This window comes from Opisthocomus hoazin, chromosome 12, assembly GCF_030867145.1.
Source record: "Opisthocomus hoazin isolate bOpiHoa1 chromosome 12, bOpiHoa1.hap1, whole genome shotgun sequence".
Lineage (NCBI taxonomy): Eukaryota > Metazoa > Chordata > Aves > Opisthocomiformes > Opisthocomidae > Opisthocomus > Opisthocomus hoazin.
This window is the reverse complement of record NC_134425.1, coordinates 1,630,673-1,655,572: the sequence shown is the minus strand read 5'-3', so window position 1 is coordinate 1,655,572 and position 24,900 is coordinate 1,630,673. Positions and strand designations below refer to the sequence as shown.

Genomic DNA, 24,900 nt, shown 5'->3' with positions numbered 1-24,900 from the left:
TAATAGCTTTTCATCTAAAGGTAAACATTTTGAAGAAAACAGTAACAAAAATGAACTGAAATTAGAACTGGAAGGCCTGGCTGGTAATATCACCAGGTAGAGCCCCGAACAGCCTCCTGCTCAGAACATCACCTGAAATCGGACCAGGTTCTAGCTCCTTTACCAAGGTGAGCGAAGGACCACTTGTTCAAGGCTGACCATACCACAGGTGATAATCCTGAACACCAAGTCACCAGCTAGACTAGGACAGGCAGGTCCCAACTTCTCCAGCTCTTCAGGAACATTTCTGCAGAAACTTTTCTGTTCCGCATCCAAAAAAACGTTTTTTTGATATGTTTCTGTACTACAACTGTAGTTACTGTTCTTTCAGTCACTTACATCTAACGGCAGCATAGGATCAGTGTCTATAGCTGATCTCAACACGTTTTCATTTAGTAGGTCAAGTTCTTTGCAAGGGATATCATAATATTTGCTTTCAGAAGTGTTTTTTAATTTCACTGTCATTTAGTTACACATCCAAAGAATTTTAATAATGTATGAGACAAACTATTTTACAAGTAAGACAACAATTCATAACAGATGGGTGACAGTTCTCATTTGAGGGAAAACCTAAAATATGTATTTCATCTGGAGAAAAACAAAAGATTGCAGGAGGTCGTATTCCATTCAGAGTTTGTCCGCACAAAAAAGCCCCAGGCAATAAAGCCTTTAAAAGAAAAGAAAAAAAATCATCGGATCTAAAGGGTACTGAAGAAATACAAGTTAAGTTACTGAAAACTTTGTATGTAGTCTTACCAAGTGCCTCAGAAAAAAACCCTGCAGCACTGCTTTATATTATATTTATATTTTTAAGAAAAACTCAGCAGTGATTTCCACCTTGTTACTGGGCAACACGATAAACGATCTTTCTTATGCCATCACTGCCATCTCTGCTGTACCTGGGTTATCCGGAGTCAAGTCTTCAACAGCAATCTGAACAACATCTGCCAAATCCTGTTCTGACATCATTCAGAACCAGGCAGCAAGATCCAGTCAAACACCGCTGCAGGCCCCCAAATAAGGAAACTCACAAGTCATGCAATCCTGAAAAACAGCAGTAAGAAGCGTGTTAATACAGATACACTTGATATGTCAATACTGAGTTTATTTTTTCATTCTTCCTCTACAAAAGAACATGCAGTTCCTAACAGAAGTGACCAACGTATAAAGTGATCATCCAGCGGTATCAACTGCTCTGTTATTTGGTAGCCTCGTCAAAAAGCCAAGGGCTGAACTACCTTCATCATCTCTGAGTAAAACTTTCTATACCAGGACTGAGACAAGAGCTCAAGCTTTCCTTGCTTATCCACCTGTCTACTTTTTCCGAATGGATACAGAAAACATTTAGCTTCAGAGATCTGGTAGCTCATGAGTACAAAATACAAAATAAAATGTTTTCTTTTAAATTGATTTTTTGTTTTAGCAGTTTTAAGAGCATACAAGACCATTCCTAAATTGCCGGGTTTTAATTTACAAATTATTACTTTGCTCTTGGAAGTGATCAGAATTTAGTATTCAGTCTTGATGTCGCAAAAGCACACGAAGCTCCCAAGCCACATTAGATTTGCAGTTAGTGCACTCTGTACAGATCTATATGCACACAAGATCCTCACATGTATGAATCTTCGCAGGCTCTAAAATCCTCATAAACATTCAGAGACAACAGGGAGCTTCCTCGCAGCTAAATACAACTAGACCTGAAGTAAAGTTTGCCTTTTTTTTTCTTGGCTATTGCTTTTGCATGGTTTTTCTACAGCTCAGTTCTGATGAAACTATTTTCAGAATACGGTTCTGATTTTAAAGCCAAATTATTTCTCAGCCCTGCTCCCTTGGAATTCTCTGTCAAGGTTATTTATTAGTGTTTTAAGAGAAATCTTCAGCCTGTAAAATTGAATTAAAATCACTGGAACCATTCATATCTGTGCTTTCCCACAGTTTACAAACGGATGGACAAGCAATACCAAGAGATCAGCCAATTTTTCCCTGTTTTAACCAGAAGCAAAAAACACCAGAGAGACAATTTGAGGTTCACCAATGGAAATGGTAATTCATCCCTTAACACTGACACTGAATCAAATCCAACTACGCATAAAGATTTTCCTCCTTCCCTTATCCACTTGAGCACAGGAAAGCCATTAAGCCAGACAGGTGGAGCACAGATTTTTGAAGAGAGCAGCACAACCTACAGAAGAATTCTGAGACTGGCCTGAGCGACGGCTGCGCGCCACGACAGCCCGTCTCAGGAGGAGGACTCCCCACATATCAGAATTGTTTACTCAAAATACCAGCACTGCCAACACGGAGTCATTTGAAATTCTGATCATGGTGAAAAACTACTGGGACAGCGCAGACTGCGGCAGCACGCCCAAAAAATCTGGCATTGCATTAATGCATGTGGATGCCATTTTGGCAACTTGTATTTGCCATTTCTGAGAAATCCTGGTAACCAGCCAGGCTTAACATAATAAAACAGCTGTGCTACAGTTACTGTTTCATAATGTTACATACTGCTAGTAATATTAAGAGCCCTGCCCTCAACTTGAAGGAAAACATCTGCCGCTCCAAACGCTAAAAAAGACAAACTAGAACAAAACCCAACTTTTAAAACTTTGTCTGTTTACACGCTTCAAGACTTCACCGATACGCCACATGCTGCATTTAAACCAGTTTTAGCTACAAATACATCAATATTCTATAAAACATTCCAAAAGATTTGCACTGGTTTTGTTTAAATCCACTTTAATACTTCATATGATGCCCATATTTAGCCTTCTAAAATTGATCATAAAAAATTTCTGAAATTAATTAAACCTTTCTTCAACACAAAAGAAAAATAAATTCACAATGCTGTCATCTCTTCTCCCCCTCTCACTGGTCATAGTCTGAAAGCGTTCAACCTCACATCAGAAAAGTAGTACCAAAATATTCCGACACAGAGTCCTTCTACAAGGGCATCACAATCAAACGGTGACTGGCAGAGCAGCTACTACACGTGCACAGCAATGTGTCTTCATAACTCTAGTACTTATTTCCATTTAAACAAATTTTATTAGAGTTTCAAGAAGTCGGACACCGCTCGTAGGCAATCAGCCAACATCATGACGGAACACATTTTTGCCTTCTCAAGAGGCAGAACAAAATATATTCCTGCTGTCACCAGGCGCAGGGAGCTCCCCTATCAAAACATAAGGGGAGAACAAATAAATTTGTTATTAATGCCAAACTAGGATTAGGAAAGCAATGCCCAAGTAAGCTACATTGAGTACTGCAATCACAACAACTATCACAACTTGAATAAAATGCTCCTCTTCAAAATTCAGAATTTCAATTTATAAGAGAAAATTTTAGCAGTGGTCTAACCTTGCTTTCAGAACCAAGGGTAAAAGCCTGATAAAATTTAACAGGATTTGAGTTAGATTAGTTTATCAGTTTTAAAAAGCCTCAGTCAACAAATTCAGAATAACAACTTTGTCAATATAGTTTCCACATTCTACTCAGTAAAGTCTTTACCAGCATTTCCTCACAGAAAACACTTCTTTTCTTGAAATTTGCTATATATTCCCAGCCTTTTTTTTTTCCCCATCCTTTCTTTTTTCTGGCTGAAACCCCAGTCCCTATTAATTCTAAATTAAGTATATGTACATTGGCATTAAGAAACCTATGCTGAAATACAACCTAGAAGAAATATTAAGCTATAAGAAAGAAATATTAACAGAAAGCCAAGAAGCTGAGGATAAACTACAACAGGGACATGAAATGTTCCCACTTTTTCTCTCCCAACCAGAATGTGGAAGTTGGATCAACAGAGCAGAATTTTATAGTAAATTTGCCACTCTCTGAGGGAGGGGTATTGGAAGAGAGCCTACACCAGACAACGGAAAATCTCTGATTAACACGTACACTACAGGAGGCCTTGGCCAGCCAAACCCCAGCTGACCTATTTAGGTGGATCTACATGGCACTCGTCGCTTCCCCCGGAGGGCTTTTCTGCGGTTTGGAAGAGACCGCTCCAACTCTTACCCGACACAAAAACTGAAAAACAGGTTACGGTGTGTATCAGAGGGATTTCTTCCCACCTCCATTCCCACTTCAGCCCTGGGTGTCTTCAAATCTCAGTCGCCTCCAACGTTTCTAATGCTTCAGACCTCTTGCATCATGCAGCCAGTTCCCAGATCAGCTCTTTCACTGTCCACCCTTTGCCCACCCCCAGACACTACTTTGGTAATCCTCACCTAACAAACGCACCAGAAACCCACTGCTGTTGTATAAACCAGCACAAATTAAAAATTGTCTCACGTTCTAATCACAGTGAATAATGGAAATAATCACACATAGCAAACATACTGCATTAGTTCCTTCTTACCTCCCAAAGGAAAAATACCTTTTCAAAATTTGAGAAAACAGTCCTAAGATTCCAAGGCAGAACAAGCATCAATATGAAGTAACAGAACCAAATCTTCTAATAATAAAGAGTCTATTTAATCACCCGTCAAAACTAAAAAAAACATTAATTTCACTATTTATGTGTTATGACTTGAAAGTAAAGATAAACACTCCTCCTTGTGTTTGGCTTTTCATATTCAGAAACAAAGCCAAAAAGGGGAGCAAAAGGCTAGAGCATTCCTACAACCACTTGCTAGGAGGTGGCTCTAGTACTGGAACCCTCAGAAAAACTAATCAGAGACAACTCAAGGTATAAATTCAAAGCAGGGTAGATAAAGTGCACCAAGTATCTCTCTCAGTCTCTCCTGATACTCTTAGAATTGATACACTTCACACAGAATTAAAGTAGCCTTTGTTTAATTAAGTAAATTAATATTTGTAAGCAACTAAATTCACCTGAATTCCAGATTAGTTTCTCCACGTGCAAGTTTAATGCAATTTAATTAATCTATTTTAAAACATTAATTCAGAATAATTCTTCTGAGCAGTCCTTGTAAACAAACCTATTTATTGAAATATCTGATGGCTTTACAAAGTCACAGGACATAATTCCAAAGTGTATAATCAAAAACATCCAACACCTTGTTAACATACAAAAACAGGCACAAAACTTGAATCTTCTCTCTCATACTAATTAGTGAGGGTAAACACTATTTAAAAAAAAAAAACTATTTCCAAAGCTCTAGTCTGCTTCGAGTGTTTCACTGAACTTCTCTTATCTGAGCAGCTAATCACTCCCCTGGCTAATATTTCTCAGTGTTATTGATAAATGAAAAAACTTCTCTCATACTTCAGCTTGCACTATGCCAAAAATTTACTTCTGATTGTGTGAAAAAAGCTGAAGGATGCCATTTCACTTTGCCCAACCCCAAGGCCCCAAATGTTTTTCCTCCGCTTCATTTCCCTTTTCCTTTAAATCAATTCAGGCCAGTTTTCAAATACGTAACTTCTGTTACAGGTATCTGTTATCCTTCATACAAGCACTACTGGCCAATTAGCCCATTTTTCTGAGCCTAATATCTACCATGAATGGGACAAACAAAGATCCTTATCAAAGAGCTAGGATTTGCTGACACTTACTAAAGCTTTCCAAAACAGCAAACCAGGTAGACTACACAGGCAAGCCCACTGATAAGAATGCATCTGATACATGCTCTGTGAGGACACCTCTGTGCAGAAGGACAATGACCTGATGCTGTCAACGGATTAAAGTTCCTCTTCCCTCTGAAACTGAAGACCCGGAGAGGACATCACACTCCTTAACTCTACTGCTTTTGTTGAGTCAGTTCAAATTCCCTGAGTACTCGTCCTTTCAGGGAAACAGCCCAGAAGGACCACTGAGCTGTAAGTCGCTGTGCAAAGAATAACCCATACTAAGAATGCCCTTGTGCAGTTCAGTTTCATCCACTCTGGAAGCAAATTATGCAAAACCAGCAAAAAGGCACCCCAAGTAAATTTTTCACAACAGTCTTAAAGCATTACCAACAAGCTCAGGTTAACTGGGCTTCCCAGTTCAAGAAAGATGAAGAGCTACTGGAGAGAGTCCAGCGGAGGGCTACGAGGATGAGGAGGGGACTGGAGCATCTCTGCTACGAGGAGAGGCTGAGGGAGCTGGGCTTGTTCAGCCTGGAGAAGAAAAGGCTGAGAGGGGACCTTAGAAATGCCCATAAATATCTGCAGGGTGGGGGTCAGGAGGACGGGGCCAGACTCTTTCCAGTGGTGCCCAGCGACAGGACAAGGGGCAACGGGCACAAACTGAAGCAGAGGAAGCTCCAGCTGAACCCGAGGAAGAACTTCTTCCCTCTGAGGGTGCCGGAGCCCTGGCCCAGGCTGCCCAGGGGGGCTGTGGAGTCTCCTTCTCTGGAGATATTCCAGCCCCGCCTGGACAAGGTCCTGCGCAGCCTGCTCTGGGTGACCCTGCTTGGGCAGGGGGTTGGGCTGGGTGACCCACAGAGGGCCCTACCAACCCCGACCATTCTGTGATTCTGTTAAAGCCCTGGCTAATCTGGCAACAGATCTCCTGCACTGGCAAGCCAGTCGTGTCTTCGCAGAAACAATCTCTACCAGTAGTCCCATGGAAAGAACTGGGAAATGTTCAGATAATTTGATGTATTAAGTTATTCACGGGTACTACAAGGTTAGGAACCTGACAATGCTCTTTCAGTCCTGCTCTGTGACTTGCAGCATTTTTATAGTCCCAAAGTCTGGTTTTTTCTCTAAGATAAAGGCACTTTAGTCAGCAGTTGGAACAGAGCCTTCCTATACTAATTACTAGTTCCCCAATAAACCACATCAGTACAAATGTTAATGCACTGCAGCAGATGAGAAATAACGTAACAAAAAGCAACAATTTAGTAGCATGCAGGATTAAATGCACTATAAATACAAGAGCTACCAGCCTCCCTTATGCTCCAACTCTCTGAAGCTGCAGTCTATCTGAATACGACGTTGAAAATTATTTTCAAAGGGAAGATGGGGAAAAAACAAAAAGATCAGAATTCATACTTTGTTGTCACTACAAAAAATTGTAAAGGAGAAGATCCTAATCTTTCTTAGCATCTGTTTAGTTTTCATCCTTATTCTTAATCCACCTCAAAAGGCAAGTAAAAATGTTGTGGTTTAAGTCAATTTCATGGTAAAACTACACAAGCATTTCAGTTTAACAATTCAAAAAATTAGTGTAACAATGTACAGGCAGCTTTGGTTCAGCCAAAGATCACCAAAAAAAGTCTGTCCTCCCAAGAAGCGTTCCTTATCTGTGAAAGCACAGACACCAGCCATAACATTCTGGAGACAGATACATAAAACAAATATCACTCACAGAGATGCTATGCTGATGGACTCCAGCACAAGTTCTCAAAATACAGATAGCAACAGAAAAAAGGAAACAGCTGCTCCAAGAATAAAGGATCTGGACATTTCTTTGGAGTACAAAATCTTGCAGGGAGGCAGAAATTCTCAAATATTGCTATGAAAGCACACATTATGATTATTGTTTTAATGTTTTGCTTCTAGAAGTACTCATCCAGAAGTACTCATCTTTTTTTTTTTTTTTATTCCACCTGATACAAGCCACTGTTTTGCTTGGATGTCTTCTTCTAACTCCTCTAATATGCTGCCGTTGGCCACAACCCTACCACACCGTACACAAACTAGAACAGAAATACCACAGTCCTGCTTTCCCGTGTACTCCGACCAGCTCAACACGCTCTGGCACAAGGAACGACAGCGCTGAGCGTGTGGCCACACACGTCAGCAACTCCAGCACAACTTCTCTGGGGACCTTGTCTAAACACTCTCGTTGCTGTCATGTGCCAACACCCACACTGTCACATCTTTGATGTAATTATTCCCAAGGGAGCTAGGAAGGATATGTTAACACCTACTACAACTACACTTTCAGGTGCCTAGACATGCAAAAAAGTCTGAATTTAATTTTACAGACATATAATCCCTTTGAACTTACTGAGACTGCCCGTCTGGACCGGGTAAGTGTTTGCAGATTCAGTGCCTTAAGGCAGAGGGCAGCTTTCTGCAGCATGGTACAATTATTCAAGCCATAGGTCATTAATGCTAGGCACAACTTCTATGGCTAAAAAACTGCAAATATGAAACAAGAGCTGCCCAGGCAGCAAATGCAATATGCAGAACCAGACATAGTCATGTTGTTTTACTGTTTTCATCCACTAGATGGAGAATAATTATTGATAAGAGCTCCGAAGAAACCTGCAAGTACTTAAATTCAAAGAACAAACTTCCAGAATTAGTTTCATATTATTTATACAAAAGTGTCTCCCAGCCTCAGAGAACTTCTACCCAAGATTAGATTTTTTTTTGAGACAGGTAGTCCAGATGTCTTTTGAACTTTGGGTAACTGTACCTTCATTTGAAGTCAGAAGTTGCTATTTTTTTTTTTAATGACATCTTAATCTATTTTTCTATGATACTTCACATCGACTTCAGGAATTTCAAGCTACTGCCTAACACAATCCGAATTATTTGGGGCAGATCTTGAGACATTTATAAAAACTACAACACTGACAAAAGTATTTTGTGCCTCATTAAACTCCAAAGCATTCTGCAGATGTTGGGAATGGACATATTTTTGATGAGATTATCAGCGTGACTTGAATGCTTGCAGTGTGCTTCACTTAAAGAAGGCAGCTCCACAACGTCTGATCCAAGCGTACCTTAAAACATCACACCCAACTCACCCTGCCTGTGCCTTCACAGAGATGGTTGTAGCCTCCAGCCCTTCTACACCAGAAACTATCCTCAGAAGGAGAGGGTTTGCTCCTGTAAATCTCCTATTCAGGAGTGCTTTCAGATGTTCCCAGCAAAATGACATTCCTGCTAAACAGGTAAATCCAAAACCAAAAACTACGCTAATGCTATTTCTACTTGAAACATGACGAACAAGGAAAATGAATGGAACAAAAATACAGCTGCAGGGCAAGTCATTGCCGTGCTGTGCACAAGCAGAACGCTCTCACCAGAACATTAAATATGTGAAAAAGAGCAAAACAATGGCTGAATTTTAATACAGTAGTCAAACCATCGTACCTCAATATTTGAATTCCAAGTCCTTTGTTTCCTATTTCTCACCACAAAACTCAAAGGACATTAAAACATTATGCTTCATCTAACGTGAAAGACACCACCACAGTCCACAGACTTCAGCAACAACAGCTCTAGTACGATGGGTGCTATTGGGCCACCAAGGGATCACCACACACACTATCCACAGTTCAATTTTCCCATCTGGGAAAGGAGAAAAAAAAACCCAAAACACAGCCCTGACCAAAAACCTTCCTCCCCCTAAAAACAAGGTGCAGTATCTGCCTGGTTCCTGAATAAAAGGTGTTATTTTAAATCAGTTGGTATTATTACTCCTGCAGGGGAAACAGAGAGGAAGCAACACTGATCCCTAACCATGTCACGGGGCCTTTACTGAGAAGTGATTGAGAGCTGAGGTGGTGGGAGGTAGAGGGAAACTTTCTTTGAAAAGCCAATATTCCAGAAAACACTGGTAGCTGAAGTATCACCAGCTACCAAATCAACCTAGTAGTACCTCAGAGCAGGTATCGCCCAAAGCACTTGCATCACACTGTAACTTTCACAAGCAGCAGGACGAAGTAACACGGCAAATAAGCTTCACCACTGCTGTTCAACAGATCTGCAGAGGCAGCTGAGAAATGCAGTGAAGTCCTCTTCCAGTCCCAGGAAGCAAACATTTATAGAATCATGGAAGCATTAAGGCTGAAAAAGACCTCTAAGATCATCAAGTCCAACCGTCAACCCATCACCCCCACGCCTGCTAAACCATGTCCCGAAGTGCCATATCCACACGTTTTTTGAACCCCTCCAGGGACAGGGTCTCCCCCACCTCCCTGAGCAGCCTGGTCCAATGCCTGACCAGTCTTTCAGCAAAGAAACTTGTCCTAGTATCCAATCTGAACCTCCCCTGATGCAACTTGAAGCCACTGCCTCTTATCCTATCACTAGTTACCTGGGAGTAGAGACCAACACCTGCCTCACTACCACCTCCTTTCTGGGAGTTGTAGAGAGCGAGAAGGTCCCCCCTCAGCCTCCTCTTCTCCAGACTGAGCAGCCCCAGCTCCCTCAGCCGCACCTTCTAAGACTTGTTCTCCAGACCCCTTCCCAGCCTCGCTGCCCTTCTCTGGACACGCTCCAGCACCTCAATGTCCTTCTTGGAGTGAGGGGCCCAACACTGAACACAGTACTCCAGGTGCGGCCTCACCAGTGCCCAGTACAGGGGCACGATCCCCACCCTGCTCCTGCTGGCCACACCATTCCTGATCCAAGCCAGGATGCCGCTGGCCTTCTTGGCCACCTGGGCACACTGCTGGCTCCTGTTCAGCCGGCTGTCGACCAGCACCCCAAGGTCCTTTTCCGCTGGGCTTGGAGGAAGGGTACGCAGTACAAACACCTTTACAGACATCGGAACGGTCTTTGTCAGATGAGCCTCCTGTGCAGCAGAGGGATCTGCACGACGCTCGCAAGTTACTTCATGAAGGATCAAGGGAGCACATTTTCCCCCAGCAAGGATGTGTAGGCTGGAACAAGGTTTATCACCAGATCTTTGACCCTAAACTCGCACATCAAATTTGAGTTTCATTACTTCATTTTTAGGGGGGGGAGGGAAGTGTACTGATACTAAAACATTTTGAAATCTCAATGGCATAGACTGAAATAATTCTGAGAAGTTTTAACTCTAATTTTCCATAGGAAGTGGATGCCAAAAAGCTGCAAAGTTCTTTAAGACTGTATATGATACATTTGTAGCTGCTTTCTCACTAACAATACCGTGTGTTGGCCAGAAAGCCTTTGAGATACTTTCTGTACAACTACTGGTTCAACTCCACAGGATTTTTTAAGGAATGTATGTATGAGAAGAATAACAGATCTAGATATCAGCTATTCATTCAATATTTCAGTCCCCTTTGGAAAGTGGGAAATAAAAAGCGTAACAAAAGGGCTGCAACTAAAACTAACAGTTCTAGAAAACTGTCAGATGCTACCGGGAGAGAGAGGAGTGGGTGAAAAAAAAATGTTAGTTTATTAAAACACCTGCTCAAACTTGCTGAATAAATGGCAGCTTCTCAATATTGACTACCTACATAATAATTTACACCTCATAAAAGCATTTGCACGCATCTCTAATGTAGCTTCGTCAACTATTTCAATATTAAGTAGCTATCCCATAAGTTTCCTTCCTGCTTAATACTTTTAATTCTATTTTACTGTGCAACTGTTTGATATTTGTGAAAATCTATGCAATCTATATTATTTTAAGTCAAATTCCCTTTTGCAAGACTGAAAGTACACAGTCAAGATCAAAACATGGGAAATAAAGAGATTTTAAGGAAATCAGCATAGTTTTCAACTTGCACCTCTGAAAGCCCAATTTTTCATTATGTTGTCTAATCATTTCAGTATCACAAAATAATTTTTTCCCCCTCAAAAAAGAAAAACCTCTCTATATTCAAGAAAACAGCTTAATGAATTGTCTCACAGATGGTATTTTACACTTTAAATGACCACTGAAATGGCAAGGCCATTGCACTCAGTGTAATTATTTAATAAGAAAGGTTTACCAAAGAAGAAATTTTACAGTAGATGAAAATTTCCATGAAGATTCCCTCTTTCAGAGGCCCTCACAATCATGAAGCTTCGGAGGGGCTGGGCTCTGCCTCCGTGGGAAAAGGCCCACCAACGTGCCAGGAGACTCGCCGGCTCCACAGGAAGGCTTATCACCAATTTTGGCATCAATGACCAACGCGCCAACAGTTACCAGAAAAGCCCATGACTCTCCAAACCTTCCAACAACATTTATTCCAGGTTTATAAAGAGACTTAAAAAGGCTGAGTGAAGAATAAGCTAGCAACAACACTATTAGAAAAAAAACAACCTGGATAAGGCTTCTGTCTGAAGGACTCAATTCCTGAATCCCACCTTGTATTACTAACCCTGCCAAAGCAAGTATTACTTCACTTCACAGACCCAACACTGTAATTTAGTGTAAACAGAAGATTATTGCTTTTAAATACGTTGCTAAAAAGTGTATGATAATTGGGGGAGAATGTGTGTTAAGTAAGTTTCTTCTGTATTAGAAATTATCCAAAATGTGGGGAAAAAAGCATAACACAACACAATCTTGTGTTTTTTGAGGAAAAAGCATTAAAAGTGAAAAAAAAAAAATCTTTAAGCTCTGGTAGATAGAACTGGACATTTTAATTAATAAAAAATATCTAATTATTCACTTTCATAAACATCAGATTTAGGTTGGAGACTATTTGCTATGAAGAGTTGAAGGTTATCACTGAATTCAGAGTACGTTTCTAAGTGAAATCACAGCAGTAGACAGGTTTAAGTTTGTACATCTCTGATCAAACTAAAACTGGCTCTGACACATCTCCAAGTTTAACACCCATATTTTTCAGTCATAAAGAATCAGAATGTTCTCTACTTAAAGCTAACTAAAAGATCATTTAGAATCTTTAGCCAGTGCAGAAAACTGCTTGTAAGTGGTTCTGGAAGCAGACACACTGCAGAAATGACCTGTCGCTATCTAGAAAAAAAAATTAAAGCCACAGTAACTAAGCCCTGCATCTTGGAGCTGTACTCTTGAGCCATGCACGCCCTGAGAAACACAAGGGCAGCTCCAACGTCACGACTACACCACATTACCAACAACACGCTAGGCTAGGACTAGAACTGCATGATGAAAATCCCGATCAGGGAAAATCCAGCTAGAAGAGATTGCCGAGGAGAACATCATGCCCCTTGCTGGTTTGCAGCTGAACAGCGCTGCTGAAAGCCACTTCCATCGGGCTCAACTGTTCCACGTCCAAAGCCGCGACTCCCCCCAGCGCCCAGACACTCTGTGCCTGTCTCGGGCACTCTCCCACCGCACACCGTTGGTCAGGTCTGCGCAGCGGAGCACGGACACTACGCCAGAAGCTGTTCTCCGCTGACCATCATATTCGCTCACCGTGCCAAAATCAGCTCTTCTACGGAACCAAAAAATAAATGCGGAGGCAGGGTGGGGGGAGGGAAGACATACACCTGAACCTGACCTCCTTCGGCGTGCGCTGTAAGACACCCCCGCTTAGGGCACGGTGTTCACTGGCTGAGGGAATTCAGACTTTCTGATCCCGTAACCTTCGGGTTTAAGTGCCTCTTCGCAGGCAAGAGGCTCTGGCGTATTGCTTGGAGGCTTTGCCTCGGAAAGTTTTTCAGCCTAAACACAGCGGACACCCCGGGACCAGTATGCACTACGAGAAGCACCTGGCTCAAGTTCAATGGAAATTTGTGCAAACGCTGTATTATTATGTGTTCAGCTTACCCAAAACAGAATCTTTGACACCTAAGGGAATAATAATTTTAAGTCATTTTATATTTTTTCCTAGTATGTGCACTGTTAGTCTTCTCTACACTGGAAAAGTTTCTGATCTAGCTGTTCCAGGGGGAACCAGGACAGATCCCAATGTTGGCACAGGCTTCCACGATCACAAAGCATGATGGCCAACAAAACATACAACAAGTAATCTGCTTACTCAAAAGTCTTCTAATAGATTTACCTCCTGTAGCTATCTATAAAAAGGAAACATTCAAGCTGCTGAAACAGACTTTAGCACTGTTTCAAAACACAGGGATAATACTAGTACTTTTAAATTCTTACCAAAAATATTTATGAAAATACACTGAAAGATATCATTTCAGCAGAAAAACGTAGAGCAAGTAGTTCTTTACATTCTGAAATACTTCCATTAGTACAGTCTGATCCTGTCTTGCCATTCCCCCTCCCTCCTCTAGGAAAAATAAAAAAAACAAAGGAACTCCAGCTTTAACTTGCAAGACTATATATTCACAGGATGTTAGAGAGAGGTAAGTTGGCAGATGTAGCAGACACTTGTGCCTAAGGGGCAGGGAAGGAAGGGGTGCGCAGCTTCACCGGTGCTATGAATGCACTCCATGGGTAGCAGAGATGCCTTCTTTTTTCATTATAAAACACAGATGCTCTGATTCTCAGCAGAAAATTTGAACTCAATGTATTTTTCTCTTAAGTGCTCTAAGGCAGGGTTTTACAAAAAGGAAGCAAGATAAAATAATTTTGCTCAACACACAACATTACAAATTATTTTAAGTCCCAAATGCAAAGGATTTTATGAAGTTAATTCTTTTGTGCACTTTTGCTTAATGGCGTAACATGCAGTCTAAGAAGTGGCAGGCAAAACTAAGCACTGAACAGTAGCTATAAAAACCTAAAACTGCAAGGAAACAAGTGTTTGACATGACTTTAAAGATATTTTATTCTTTTTATTTTTACTTGAAGATTATGATTGAACCTTTTAATGAATATATAAAAAACAGAAAACAAATAAAATGACTTCAATAGTTAACAACTAAACATCAAGTTTCAAACTAAAGGAAATCAAATCTGTGAAAAAAATTTTATTGGCAAAGTTTAGTATACATAGACATATTTTTGTTCTAATTCTAACCATAAGCTTCGTACTATCTCCTCCTACAAGTAGCTCCTGCTGTTCTGCTCAATTCACACAAACAGTTTCTGTAGATCTCTGAGCTTCTGTGCACAAGAGAAATATCCACCTTTACTTTCTAAGGAGCATCACAGCAAGTTGAATCCAAGGCATTTTTCAGTGAATGATACGGAGACATTCGAGTTCTGACAAAATAAAGGCATGTACTCTTCCTGCACAAACAACGCTTTCCAAGTTTAGGGAAAAGCTCAAGATAAAGACCAGAGACAACTTCAAGTCCTTGCAAATGTGAGCAAATTGCTGTAATTAATGTGGGTCTGAATCCCACAGCACAGCACAACTCCTTGCAAGATCAAGGTAAACCCATAGGTAGTACTTCTGGTTACGTGGAGCTATGACTCTAAGCTCATCTTTCTTCACCTCATCAGTCCAAAACAATATAGTATGTTGTACGGCGTTAGAAACAGCACAGGCAGGAAACGAGCCTTCTTCAAACATGTTCAGCAGAACATGTGCTGATGGAACCCTTTCACCTGTGAACGTTGATAAACACTACTACATACTCTTAATGCTTTATTCAATTACTCTGAATGTTATTAATCAACTACTCCTTTAAAAGAACCTTCAAATGTAAAACCTGTCCTGTAACCCCAGCAGAACTTCAACATGGCTGGATTAAGACATTACAGCCAGCTACTGTTCTTGTAAAACATATTATAAATTACAAAGCAAAGAAAAAAGTTACAAAGTATTTTCATCCTCCGAAGGAGATGGAATGTTTCCCAAATCCAAACTCAATCTTTTCAGTCTCTGTACTGAATGAACTAATCTTTCTTTGTAACATCTTTTCGTGTATTACTGAGAACTGAACTCCTGCCAAGATGTCATTTAATGCATGGGATAAGGCTCATACGGTTTCAGCACCAAATTCTTGTTATTCTGGTTGGTTTCTATGGACATCCATTTCAAACATATATTAATACTTTGTAATAGAGAAAAACCGTTGTTTCAAGAGGCATTGCCATGAAATTATTAAGTCAAAAGCATTTTTTGTTTGGCTTTTTTTGATTGTCATTTTAAGATCTTGCTCGAGTACTCAAAATTCTACAAATGTTATGCTTGTTTCTTGAAAGCCTGATATCACCAGGGTACTACACCCAAGATAACCTCACACAGAAGGCAAAAAAAGCAGCAAAAAGCATTCCAACCTACCATTCTACAACAACTTGAAAACTGCTTCCACTGAAGCACTCAGTTGCTAGTACCCCTCCAAACTTGTTTACTTGAAAAAAAAATATATATATCTTCCCTTGAGAGCTCTAAAAATAAACTGATACATAAACTACGTGTCTCATAGCAGGATAAAACTACTATATTTGGTTAAGTACGCAACTTCCCGCTGTACAAAGATTTTTTTTTTTAAAAAAAAAAAAGGCAACACTTGAATTGCAAATAACGAAAAAGGGAAGACCAAGTGTGTTGTCAAATGGAGCATTAATATGCAGAGCCTAGAAAATACCAGTCCCGCCATGGATGTGAAGAACCCTCACTGGGACTAAAGGGCCACAGACACAAGCCAGCACCTGGGGAGCCCCCCCCAGCAGGCCCATGAACCGCAGCAGCCCCTTTCCCGCAAGCGGGGCAGCAAGGGGAGCGGCAGCACCACTGCCACCGGCCACTCACGCTCTCCTGCGAGCGGGAGGGAGGGAGCGGGGCTCTGAGCGATCCCCCGCCCAAAACCTGCGGCGCAGCGTGTGCACGGCCCGAGGAAGGGAAGGCTCCAACCCGCCCCGTCCTTCGAAGCGGCCCAACACGAGCCTCAGGGAGTCGGCGGGGAGAGAGGGCGCGGGCGGCGGGGCCGCTGCCGGGGAGGGACAGCGCAGCCCCTGCCCCTGACGGGCCGCACGGTCCCCCGCAGCGCCGGGCGGAGAAGCGACGGCACGGGGGGGACAGCCCTCCCCAGGCCCCAGCGCCGCGGCGACAAGGAGCAGCCCCCGCGGAGGGCCCGGCTCCGGCGTCCCGCGGCGGGAGGAGGCGAGTCCCCGGTCGCCCCTCCCGCCCCGGCCGGCCGAGGGGGGCGGGGGCCGGCGGCCCCCCCCCCCGGCCTCGGCCCCTCCCCGGAGCCGCCGCCTCACGGCCCGGGTGCTCGGGTGGCGCTGTGAGGAGCGGGGAAGCCGTGAGGGCCGGGGCTGCCCGCCCGGCGCCAGGCCCCCCGGGAGCTCGGCCCCAGCCGTCCGGCCGCGGGGCGCCGCGGTTACCGTGTGCGGTGCCGAATTCTCGTGGTGTTTGTCGAGCGGCTGCGATAATGGCGTCCTTCCTCGCGAGAGATCTCCCTCTCCGCAGCGCGCAGGCGCCGCCGCGCTGCGCCCGCTCGGCCCCTGCCTGCCCCGAGCGGCCGCGCAAGCGCACAAGGGACGCGGCCCCGCGGCCGCCCTTCACCGACGCGCCGCCGGGAGAGACTACAATTCCCAGAGGGCAGCGCGCCGGCTCCTCGTCACCGCCCCCGCCGAGCAGGCCGGGACCTGTAGTACACGCGCCCGGGGCAGTGCATGCTGGGAGTTGTAGTCCTCCCCCCACGCCCCACAGGCGACGCCTCCGGCGCCGTCCCCACGCACACGCGCTGCACCCGCACACATGCACGCCGCGTCCCCCCTGCTCTCTCCTCCTCGCCCTGAGGCGCACGCCCAGCCCTGCCCCAACCCCGAGGGCCGCACACAACCCGAGGGCCCCACACGACCAAGCCTCGTGCTGGGAGTGGTGATGGGCCCATGGGATTTGGGGCGACGCAGCCATGGGGCGTGCGTGGCGGTGGCCCGCAGCCTGCGGCCCCGTCCTGCCGGGCACAGCTCTGCGATGCCTCCTCCGACAGCGTCTCGGGGCTACTGCAAACTCCAGGGCCACTTCTCTTTCTTTATTCAGCGTTTCCAGACGTGCCAGGCGATGCAGCCGCAGGCTTTGGCCAGCGAGGTTGGCAGCAAGCAGATTAAAGGTATTTCTGCACCATTCACACACTGGCACGTTCCCTTCTCCTCCTCCCTCCCCTGGTCCTTCCATGAAGTTTCTCCCTGCTCAAACGCGTCGCTGAAACGGGATGATCTGCATGCGAGCTGTCCTGCTGAGCAGAAGAACGTCACCGTGCTCAGAACACAGCTGAAGAAGAGGCAGCAAGTGGGAATTTGCTAAATTAGCTCATCAGGCTGAGTCTTCTGTTGCTTTGTTCCTGCATGTGGTGCGAGAACAGAATGACTGGGCGCAGGTGGAAAACCTTCTGTTAACCTTCTAGGAATGATAAAAATATGCAAAAGTATGAAAAGGAAACACAGAGGAGGTATGCAAGTAGCTTTGAAAGAAGATAAAAATTAGATATTTTACTATATCCTTATATATCACATCGTTGCCCAAACAAGACCATCATCATACCTAATTTTTCAGCTGCAGCATAGCCAGCAGTGACTTTCAGACTTATGCATAAAAATATTCCTTAAACGAGATGCTCGGTTCAGATCTGCAGTGTCACAACATGCTCTTGAATCCACCCTGGTTCAGCTGCCCTGAGGTCAGGACAACTGGAGCTGTTGCCGTGGCTGTCAGCACGTGGGCTGGTGATTTGAAATGCTGTTTGTTCTCAGGCTCTGTAGCTTTGTCATGTGCAACCTCATGGTGTCCACTGCGGGACTTTTGTACCTGTATGAACTTAAACGGTGCATGTCACAAAAGCTTCCATTTCTACAGCGTTTCAGAACCCCATGGACCAGCAATTCCTCCCACTCATCTGTCTGGGAGTTAGGGAGTCAGAGAACAGGACTTGAGGGGTTTCACGTTGCAGGCAGGGAAACTTCATGCTGACAGAGGCACGTGCACCTTGCCTTCCCTCAAAAGTGCTCGTAGTGACTTCTCAAGCCGGTGTCTTCAGTATTAAAGAGCCGTCATCAGCCTGGGAATTAACAGGCAGTGTGACAGGAAAACCTTTGCTTCTACTTCCAGATTTGTAACTGTTCAGCTGAGTCTGTTCGTTCATTTGTGTTCTCTTCCTTCACAAGCAGATTAGGAAGTTCAAAGGTTAAACTACTTATAAACTGACTTTTCACACAGGATTATTTCACGCTTTGCTGCACAGATTTGCCCTGCGACAGATTTGCTGAACAGTTTCTGCTGCACTCAAGCAATTGCCAGGCCCCAGCTAGAAAAACAGTGATATAAATACCAGTGTACTACCTGCTGTGGGAAGCTGCTAGTAAAAACCTTTGCCATCATAAACCAAATCTGATGTAAAAGCTGTCCTGTTTTGTCATCAGTACCTTCCCCCCCACAGATTATTAACTCACGTTCTGCTGAGGGTATGAGATCTGGCTCTTCTCTGTATACCCAGTAAATCATTTCTCAGCTGGAACAACACAAACCATACTATTCACCTATAGTCATCAAATTAACTGCAGGAAATACTGGCAGGATCCAACTCATATCTGCCTCTTTGATCAGAGATAGCAACATAATAAAAAAATAATATAGCAATTTATCACGAAGAAAGACTGCAGCACTACCTTCTGCTAGCAAATCAGCCCGCTCTGATCATTACAGCAATCTGGAATATACAATTAACTTAACCTCTTGCAAGGGTTTTTTCCCTCTTTAACAGAGATAGGATTTTAGATCATTTTCCCCCTACCATTTCTTCCACAGTAGGGGGCATTTCCTTTTAGAATTTCGAATTACACCAATAAATCATGAAGAGACTCTGTTATCACAGCCTACCCCTTGTTCCCTTGAGATTGACACAGCCAGGTACAACGTACTCTTCACACAGCATAAAGTAGGACACAAAACACTGGTAAACAGCAGAAGAAAGAGCATCTTTCTGTTCACAACCTAACAGTGGAAACCTCCTTTGTGCTTAAATCAGAAGCCCCAAATTTGGCTTTAGTCTTTAATTGACAGTACCACCATGTGACTAATTTACCCAAGGATAATTGTTTCCTGTTCTTCACAATCTCCTAAGCTTTGTGAGCTTTCAAAAATGTTCTCACCTGAATATTTCTGCAATAATGTAACGAAATTCCATCTAAGACCCCCTTTACTGAATGAAGGCTTCACTTCACCGTGGAATAAGAGACTGCCCATGAGCAAGCACCATGAAGAAGTTGATACACTGTAAGTTATATTCTGATCTAAACCATGGTAACTTGCTCATGTGCCTATGTCAAATCCATTCTTATTTTCCTTGTCCCTTTTAAAAATGAGGAAGAACCTCAGGGTGCTAATATATCAATTTCCTTTTTAAACTTTATAGAAGAAAATACATCCCGTTGCCCTGCTAGTCTGTTGTCCCAAATAAAGTAACAAGATCTACATTGTTTTATTTCCTCACTTTTTTATCCTCTTTTTTTTCAGTCTTTCTCTCTCTTGGTTCCAGGAAATATCTAGCTTATTTCACTGTTGTATCAGCATTCATTTACTATTGTTTCCTAAGGAAGTTGCTGCTTTCACATGTTTTGTGTGGATCAAGAGAGATTGGTATCTCATTCATTGGTTTCCTCTTTTTTTGTTAGGAAAAAAAACTTACCACAGCATCAAAGGTAAAAAATTAACACACTGTGCACACAATTTTGCAGCTGCATCAGCAGCAGGAAAACAAAGGTTGCCAAACAAAGCATTTGTTTAAACAAGTGACAGGCTTTCATAATTATACTCACTGCTGAGCATGAGAATATAGAAACAAAGGCACGAAGAACACAAAAGATGTGATCAGGGCACAGAAGTAACTCCGGGGTATTTGCCATATGAAGCCTATAGGAATAATTTTCTTTCCCATGGATGAAATCCTTGATCACATACTACACTATTAAAAACAACGAGGCTATTCAAGGTTCCCCTTCAGTTTCTGTCTGAGTTACTTTATTCGTTTTCTGTATACTAACTCTTACAACTGGTGAAGGACAAACACATCCTTGTGAACACAGCACACACCATCTTGTGACGTAGTGATGCTTAATTAACAGTTACATAAAATGCATTTTTTCAACAATGGTAATGTTAATGCTATTTGTTAACTTGCCGTAGCATTTCTCCTTTTATCAACAGAAACTTTCTCTGCTGTTGAAATCTGTTGTCAGTTTTCCTCCTCCAAGCACATACTTCCTCATCACTTACTTTTCAGACACCATGTCCATTTTCAGAATTGTTCTTTATTACAGAAAACAGGTCAGGATCCAGTGGGTTTTGCTCCTGAACCTACTTCAGCTAGCTCTATGACTTAGGGCAAGACACAGACATTTTCTGTTGTGACTCTGATCTCACTTCTGTTTTACAAGGAGTAAACTCCATCTCATTCAATGAAGATACTCCTAATTTTCGTGAATGAAGATGGAAGAAAAGGCCTTGAATTTCCACAGCAAAGAGAAAAACATTATTACACATCTGGTCATCCAGCTGCTCAAAGTTCATGGTTTTGTAAGGTCATTTTTGGCAGTCTGAGAAATAAGGTGAGAAGGGTCAGGCATGATCTCAATGTCTGTGTACACACTGTTCCACCTCCCTGTATACATCACGGAAAAAAACGATAGGAGGCTATTCCCCTTCTCAGAAACCTGCCATTCTAACAAGCTCTGTATTTGCACTTTGCCCGACTGTGATCTTCCCAGGATCACGCTCCCAGCTGTCTCTCTGCTGCCCTTTCACCTCTTTTACGCAGCGGGTATGTTTGCCCAGTATTTGCTAGTTTGCCCAGCTTTGTTCAGGTTTGCCACAGACCATGTTTACTTGGTCAGGTACCATTAACATCATCAGTCTTTTTTAATCCTCTGAGACTATCAAAAGCCTGGAGGGGAGTTCATCACACTTACTGGTTTTAGAGGATTTTATCCTGTTCTTCAGACTGAGGATTGCCTGACAACTGCTTTTTCATTCAGTGTGTAGCCCCCACCTTCATACATTTTTTTTCAGGAATCCAGACACAAAATGTTACATAGCATCAAAGTATCATTAATGCTATTATTCTAAGCAGAATTTGACCACCTCCTAGTTCTTGACCTACACCTGTTTAGACACTTTTAAAATTATTGCAATGTAACCCCATTTTTTCAGGTGTGAGAGGTAAAATGAACTAAGGGTAAATCTTCATCAGTGGCCAGCGTGACAGAATGTCCCCTCAGCAAGTTTCCATGTAACATGTCATACGCAGGACGGCAGGGCTACCGTTCGGAGCAGTCCTGGCTGCTCATGAAATGCAACAAAGGCAAATGCTGAGTCTTGCCCTCGGGATGCTATAATCCCATGTTTTGATACAACCTGGGGACTGACTGCTAGGGTGAAAAACTCTGGAGAAAAGCACTGCAGATCCTGGAGGACAAGCTGAACATGTATCAGCAATGCACCCTTGCAGTGATGAAGGTTAATGACATCGTGGGCTAAATTAGAAACAGCATGGCCAGCACATCAAGTGACTATTCCCCACCACTCTGCACTTGTGAGGACACATCTGGAATTCTCCGTGCTGTTTGGGGAACCCTAATGCAGGAGAGAGAACGAAAAACTGGAGGGAGCAGAGGTGGTTAGCAGGCTGGTGAGCTCTGTCGCATTACTAAGTGTCCAAGCAAAATCTGGACATCAAAGAAAAGCTTCCCTTAGGCTGAAGTAATAGGTAACCCATGGGAAGTGCAAGCCAATCCACAGAGAAATGAGTGTTAAAGCCCACTCAGCAATGACCTGACTGCTTTGTGAAAGCTGCCCTAGGTGAGACTTTTAGCTACTCCACAGAGGTTTCACATGGACTCCTCAGCAGCAGTGCCACCCAGGCAGCTTCCCACTACTTGACTGATCATCTTGTCAGCTGTTACACAATAACTAGGTAACAAAAATGTTAATTATGAAATCACTTTCCTGTGATACCTGTAAATGTAAAATTTCCACTTACCAGAGTGATTGTAATTAAACTAAACTAGATCCTTGCTGTTTTGAGAAGACAGGAAAGCTCTGAGATAAAGAGGCTCCTCAATAACACTACTTAGACAAACTGGACTTGCTGTTTTGGGAAGACAGGAAAGCTCTAAGATAGAGAGGCTCCTCAATAATTCTACCCCAGACAGCTCAGCCTTGGGAGGGCAGAGGTACCAAGCTACAGAGATAAAGAGGCACCAAGAGGGCAACAAGACCGGAGCAAAACAACCTGGAAGGACACGGGATACGTGATCTTAAAACTGAGTCTGCGCAGAAACAAAGGTCAACCAGCAGACACTGTGATGAGGAGTATAAGCCTTCACCTTGAGACCCCCGAAGACCACCCGAGGATGCTAACAGACATGCGTGAAAGATATTAACATATGCTAATTAGTTCTTGGAAAAGTCATGAATATGCTAAGCATTTCTCGGAAATAGAATGAATATGTATATTGTGATTGTATTTAACCTGAAGTGACAGGGTGTCTGGCGTGCACGTTTGGAGGAGAGATCCCCCGTGTGCCTGGTGCTGCTGTAAAGAATCCCTGCTTCATAGCCCTCTGACTACTGAGTCTTCAACTCCGGCTTTTCACAGCATCACCTGATATCTTTTTAATTACAGTAAAACTGTAGGACTGTATTTTTTTCTGAATTGTTGGCTTTGACTTCCGAATCTTGCAACTGAGACAATATTAGGACAGGAACACCCTTGTAAGCATGATGCGAGGAGAATCAGATTTCTTGAAACACTAAATCAGGGATGTACTTTTCTCTCTGCAAGTAACAGCATTCATTTGAAGTTAACCAGAATGTAAGTACTGGCAATCCTCTTGTAAACATCAGAAAGAAAACAAATATTGATCTTATCTGTCTGATCGGGACGCACTTGCAGCAAAAGTCAGATGGGTAGTGACAGAAATGTCTAGATTTTTACTTCTCTAGTTTCTGTTAAGACAAAGTAAGCACATTTCCATTGTATACAGTCACGCTCCACATATGTAATTGCCCACAATTATGAGTAACAATAGAGGTTTGATTTTGCAGTTCTTCAGGCAGAACCCCTAGCTGAAAATGGCTTGCTCTTAGATACTCTGAAGCAGGCAGCTGAGGTGACAAGCATTAAGAAAGACTCTTCTAAAGGTTTCGGAATCGTCAATAGCACAGATAAGCTTGCCACTTTAGGATACTAAAGAGGATTCCTGAAGCCTGAGCCTTGCATTTACACCCTGTGTGATAAGAGATGACAGACCTACATATGTGTAAAGAAAATATCATCAAGCAAATATGCTTCTAATTCAAACCACCAAAATTTGTTAAGTAAAAACAAAGAACTATTGAAATATAGCTCATGCGTAAATATATGGATTCAGAAAGGAGTGATTACTAATGGCAAATTCTTAATGGCAGAATGTTAATAGTTTATCATTTCTGCTTGCTCTGTTGTTTATAGATTCTGTAGCTTTCAAAATATGCCCTCCTGTGTACTTAATGGAGGAAAATAATCAGGTGGATTTTGCACATACTTACATGAGAATTATTAAAGGTCCCACAATACTTTTGTTCTGTCACAAAGGCCACCAACAAATTTTAATGGCCCTCACCTGCAGCCTCCACCCACAGCCCTGCCCACGGGCCAGAAGCCAGCTAGGCCCAGGCCTGAGCCCCTAAGCTCTGTTGTTTGGCACTTGTCTTCAGGTTTGTCTTTGGCCCTGTCTCTAGGAGGGACTTTGGACCCTTGTTGTTGCTTGTCTTTGGCTCTGTCTCCTTTTGCTCCTGCCTGGGCTCGCTGGTGGGACTTTGGACCCGGTTTGTCCCTGGCAGTGTTTGGGACTGCCAATGGACCCTTTCACCAGCAGCCCGCTCCGCCTGCTGTGCTGGGCCTGGGTGGGGGGCAGGCACCCCGCTGGGGAGGGCTCTGCCTGGGCTGGGCTCATCCTCAGCTCCCCGCTCCCCTGTCCTGGTGTGCCCAGGCACCCTTTCCTAATGGGTCTCCATCTTCATTCCCATTCAGCCTTTTATAATCTGTAACATTATGAGAAGAGAATGAATTGCTTGCCTGTGTTTCTGTGCTCGGCCTGAGAAACTACAGCTCTAACTCAGAAGCTACTTGAGGCTGTAATGTATTGTGTGCTCGGAGCTAAAATACTCTTCTGCAGGAGGCAGCTCCCCCTCCTGCTCTCCTGGGCAAGCCTTGTATATCTACGAGATTTCTGTGAATTCCTCAGTTTGAGCTGTCACCAGTCCTCAGAATTACAGCTGTTAATAGTAGCAATTCTTAGCTATCAGTATTCAAATACACAACTATTCAAATTCAAAGAATGTATGCATGAAGAAATGATAAGAAACCTCTCCTTGCACACAAAAGAGTGGTTTGTGTAGCCCTTCGGTGTTCCTGGAGCCAGATGAGAAAGAACCTGGAAAGCACATGTAGAATAATCATCAACCAGCCAGCCCTCCA

The 24,900-nt window shown here is 43.2% G+C and overlaps 1 protein-coding gene across 1 annotated transcript in view; it reads right to left on the bottom strand.

Annotated features, from left to right (window-relative positions):
* BANP (BTG3 associated nuclear protein) overlaps positions 1-16,856 on the bottom strand; it is a 155,170-nt gene extending 138,314 nt beyond the window's left edge. The window contains exons 1-2 of the mRNA XM_075433551.1: positions 16,769-16,856; positions 939-1,083 (exon numbers count right to left, since the gene is read on the bottom strand). Of these exons, the coding sequence (XP_075289666.1) occupies positions 939-1,008 (70 nt within the window). The 5' untranslated portion in view covers positions 1,009-1,083; positions 16,769-16,856. The remainder of the gene's footprint in view (positions 1-938; positions 1,084-16,768) is intronic.
* Positions 16,857-24,900: the final 8,044 nt, after the last annotated feature.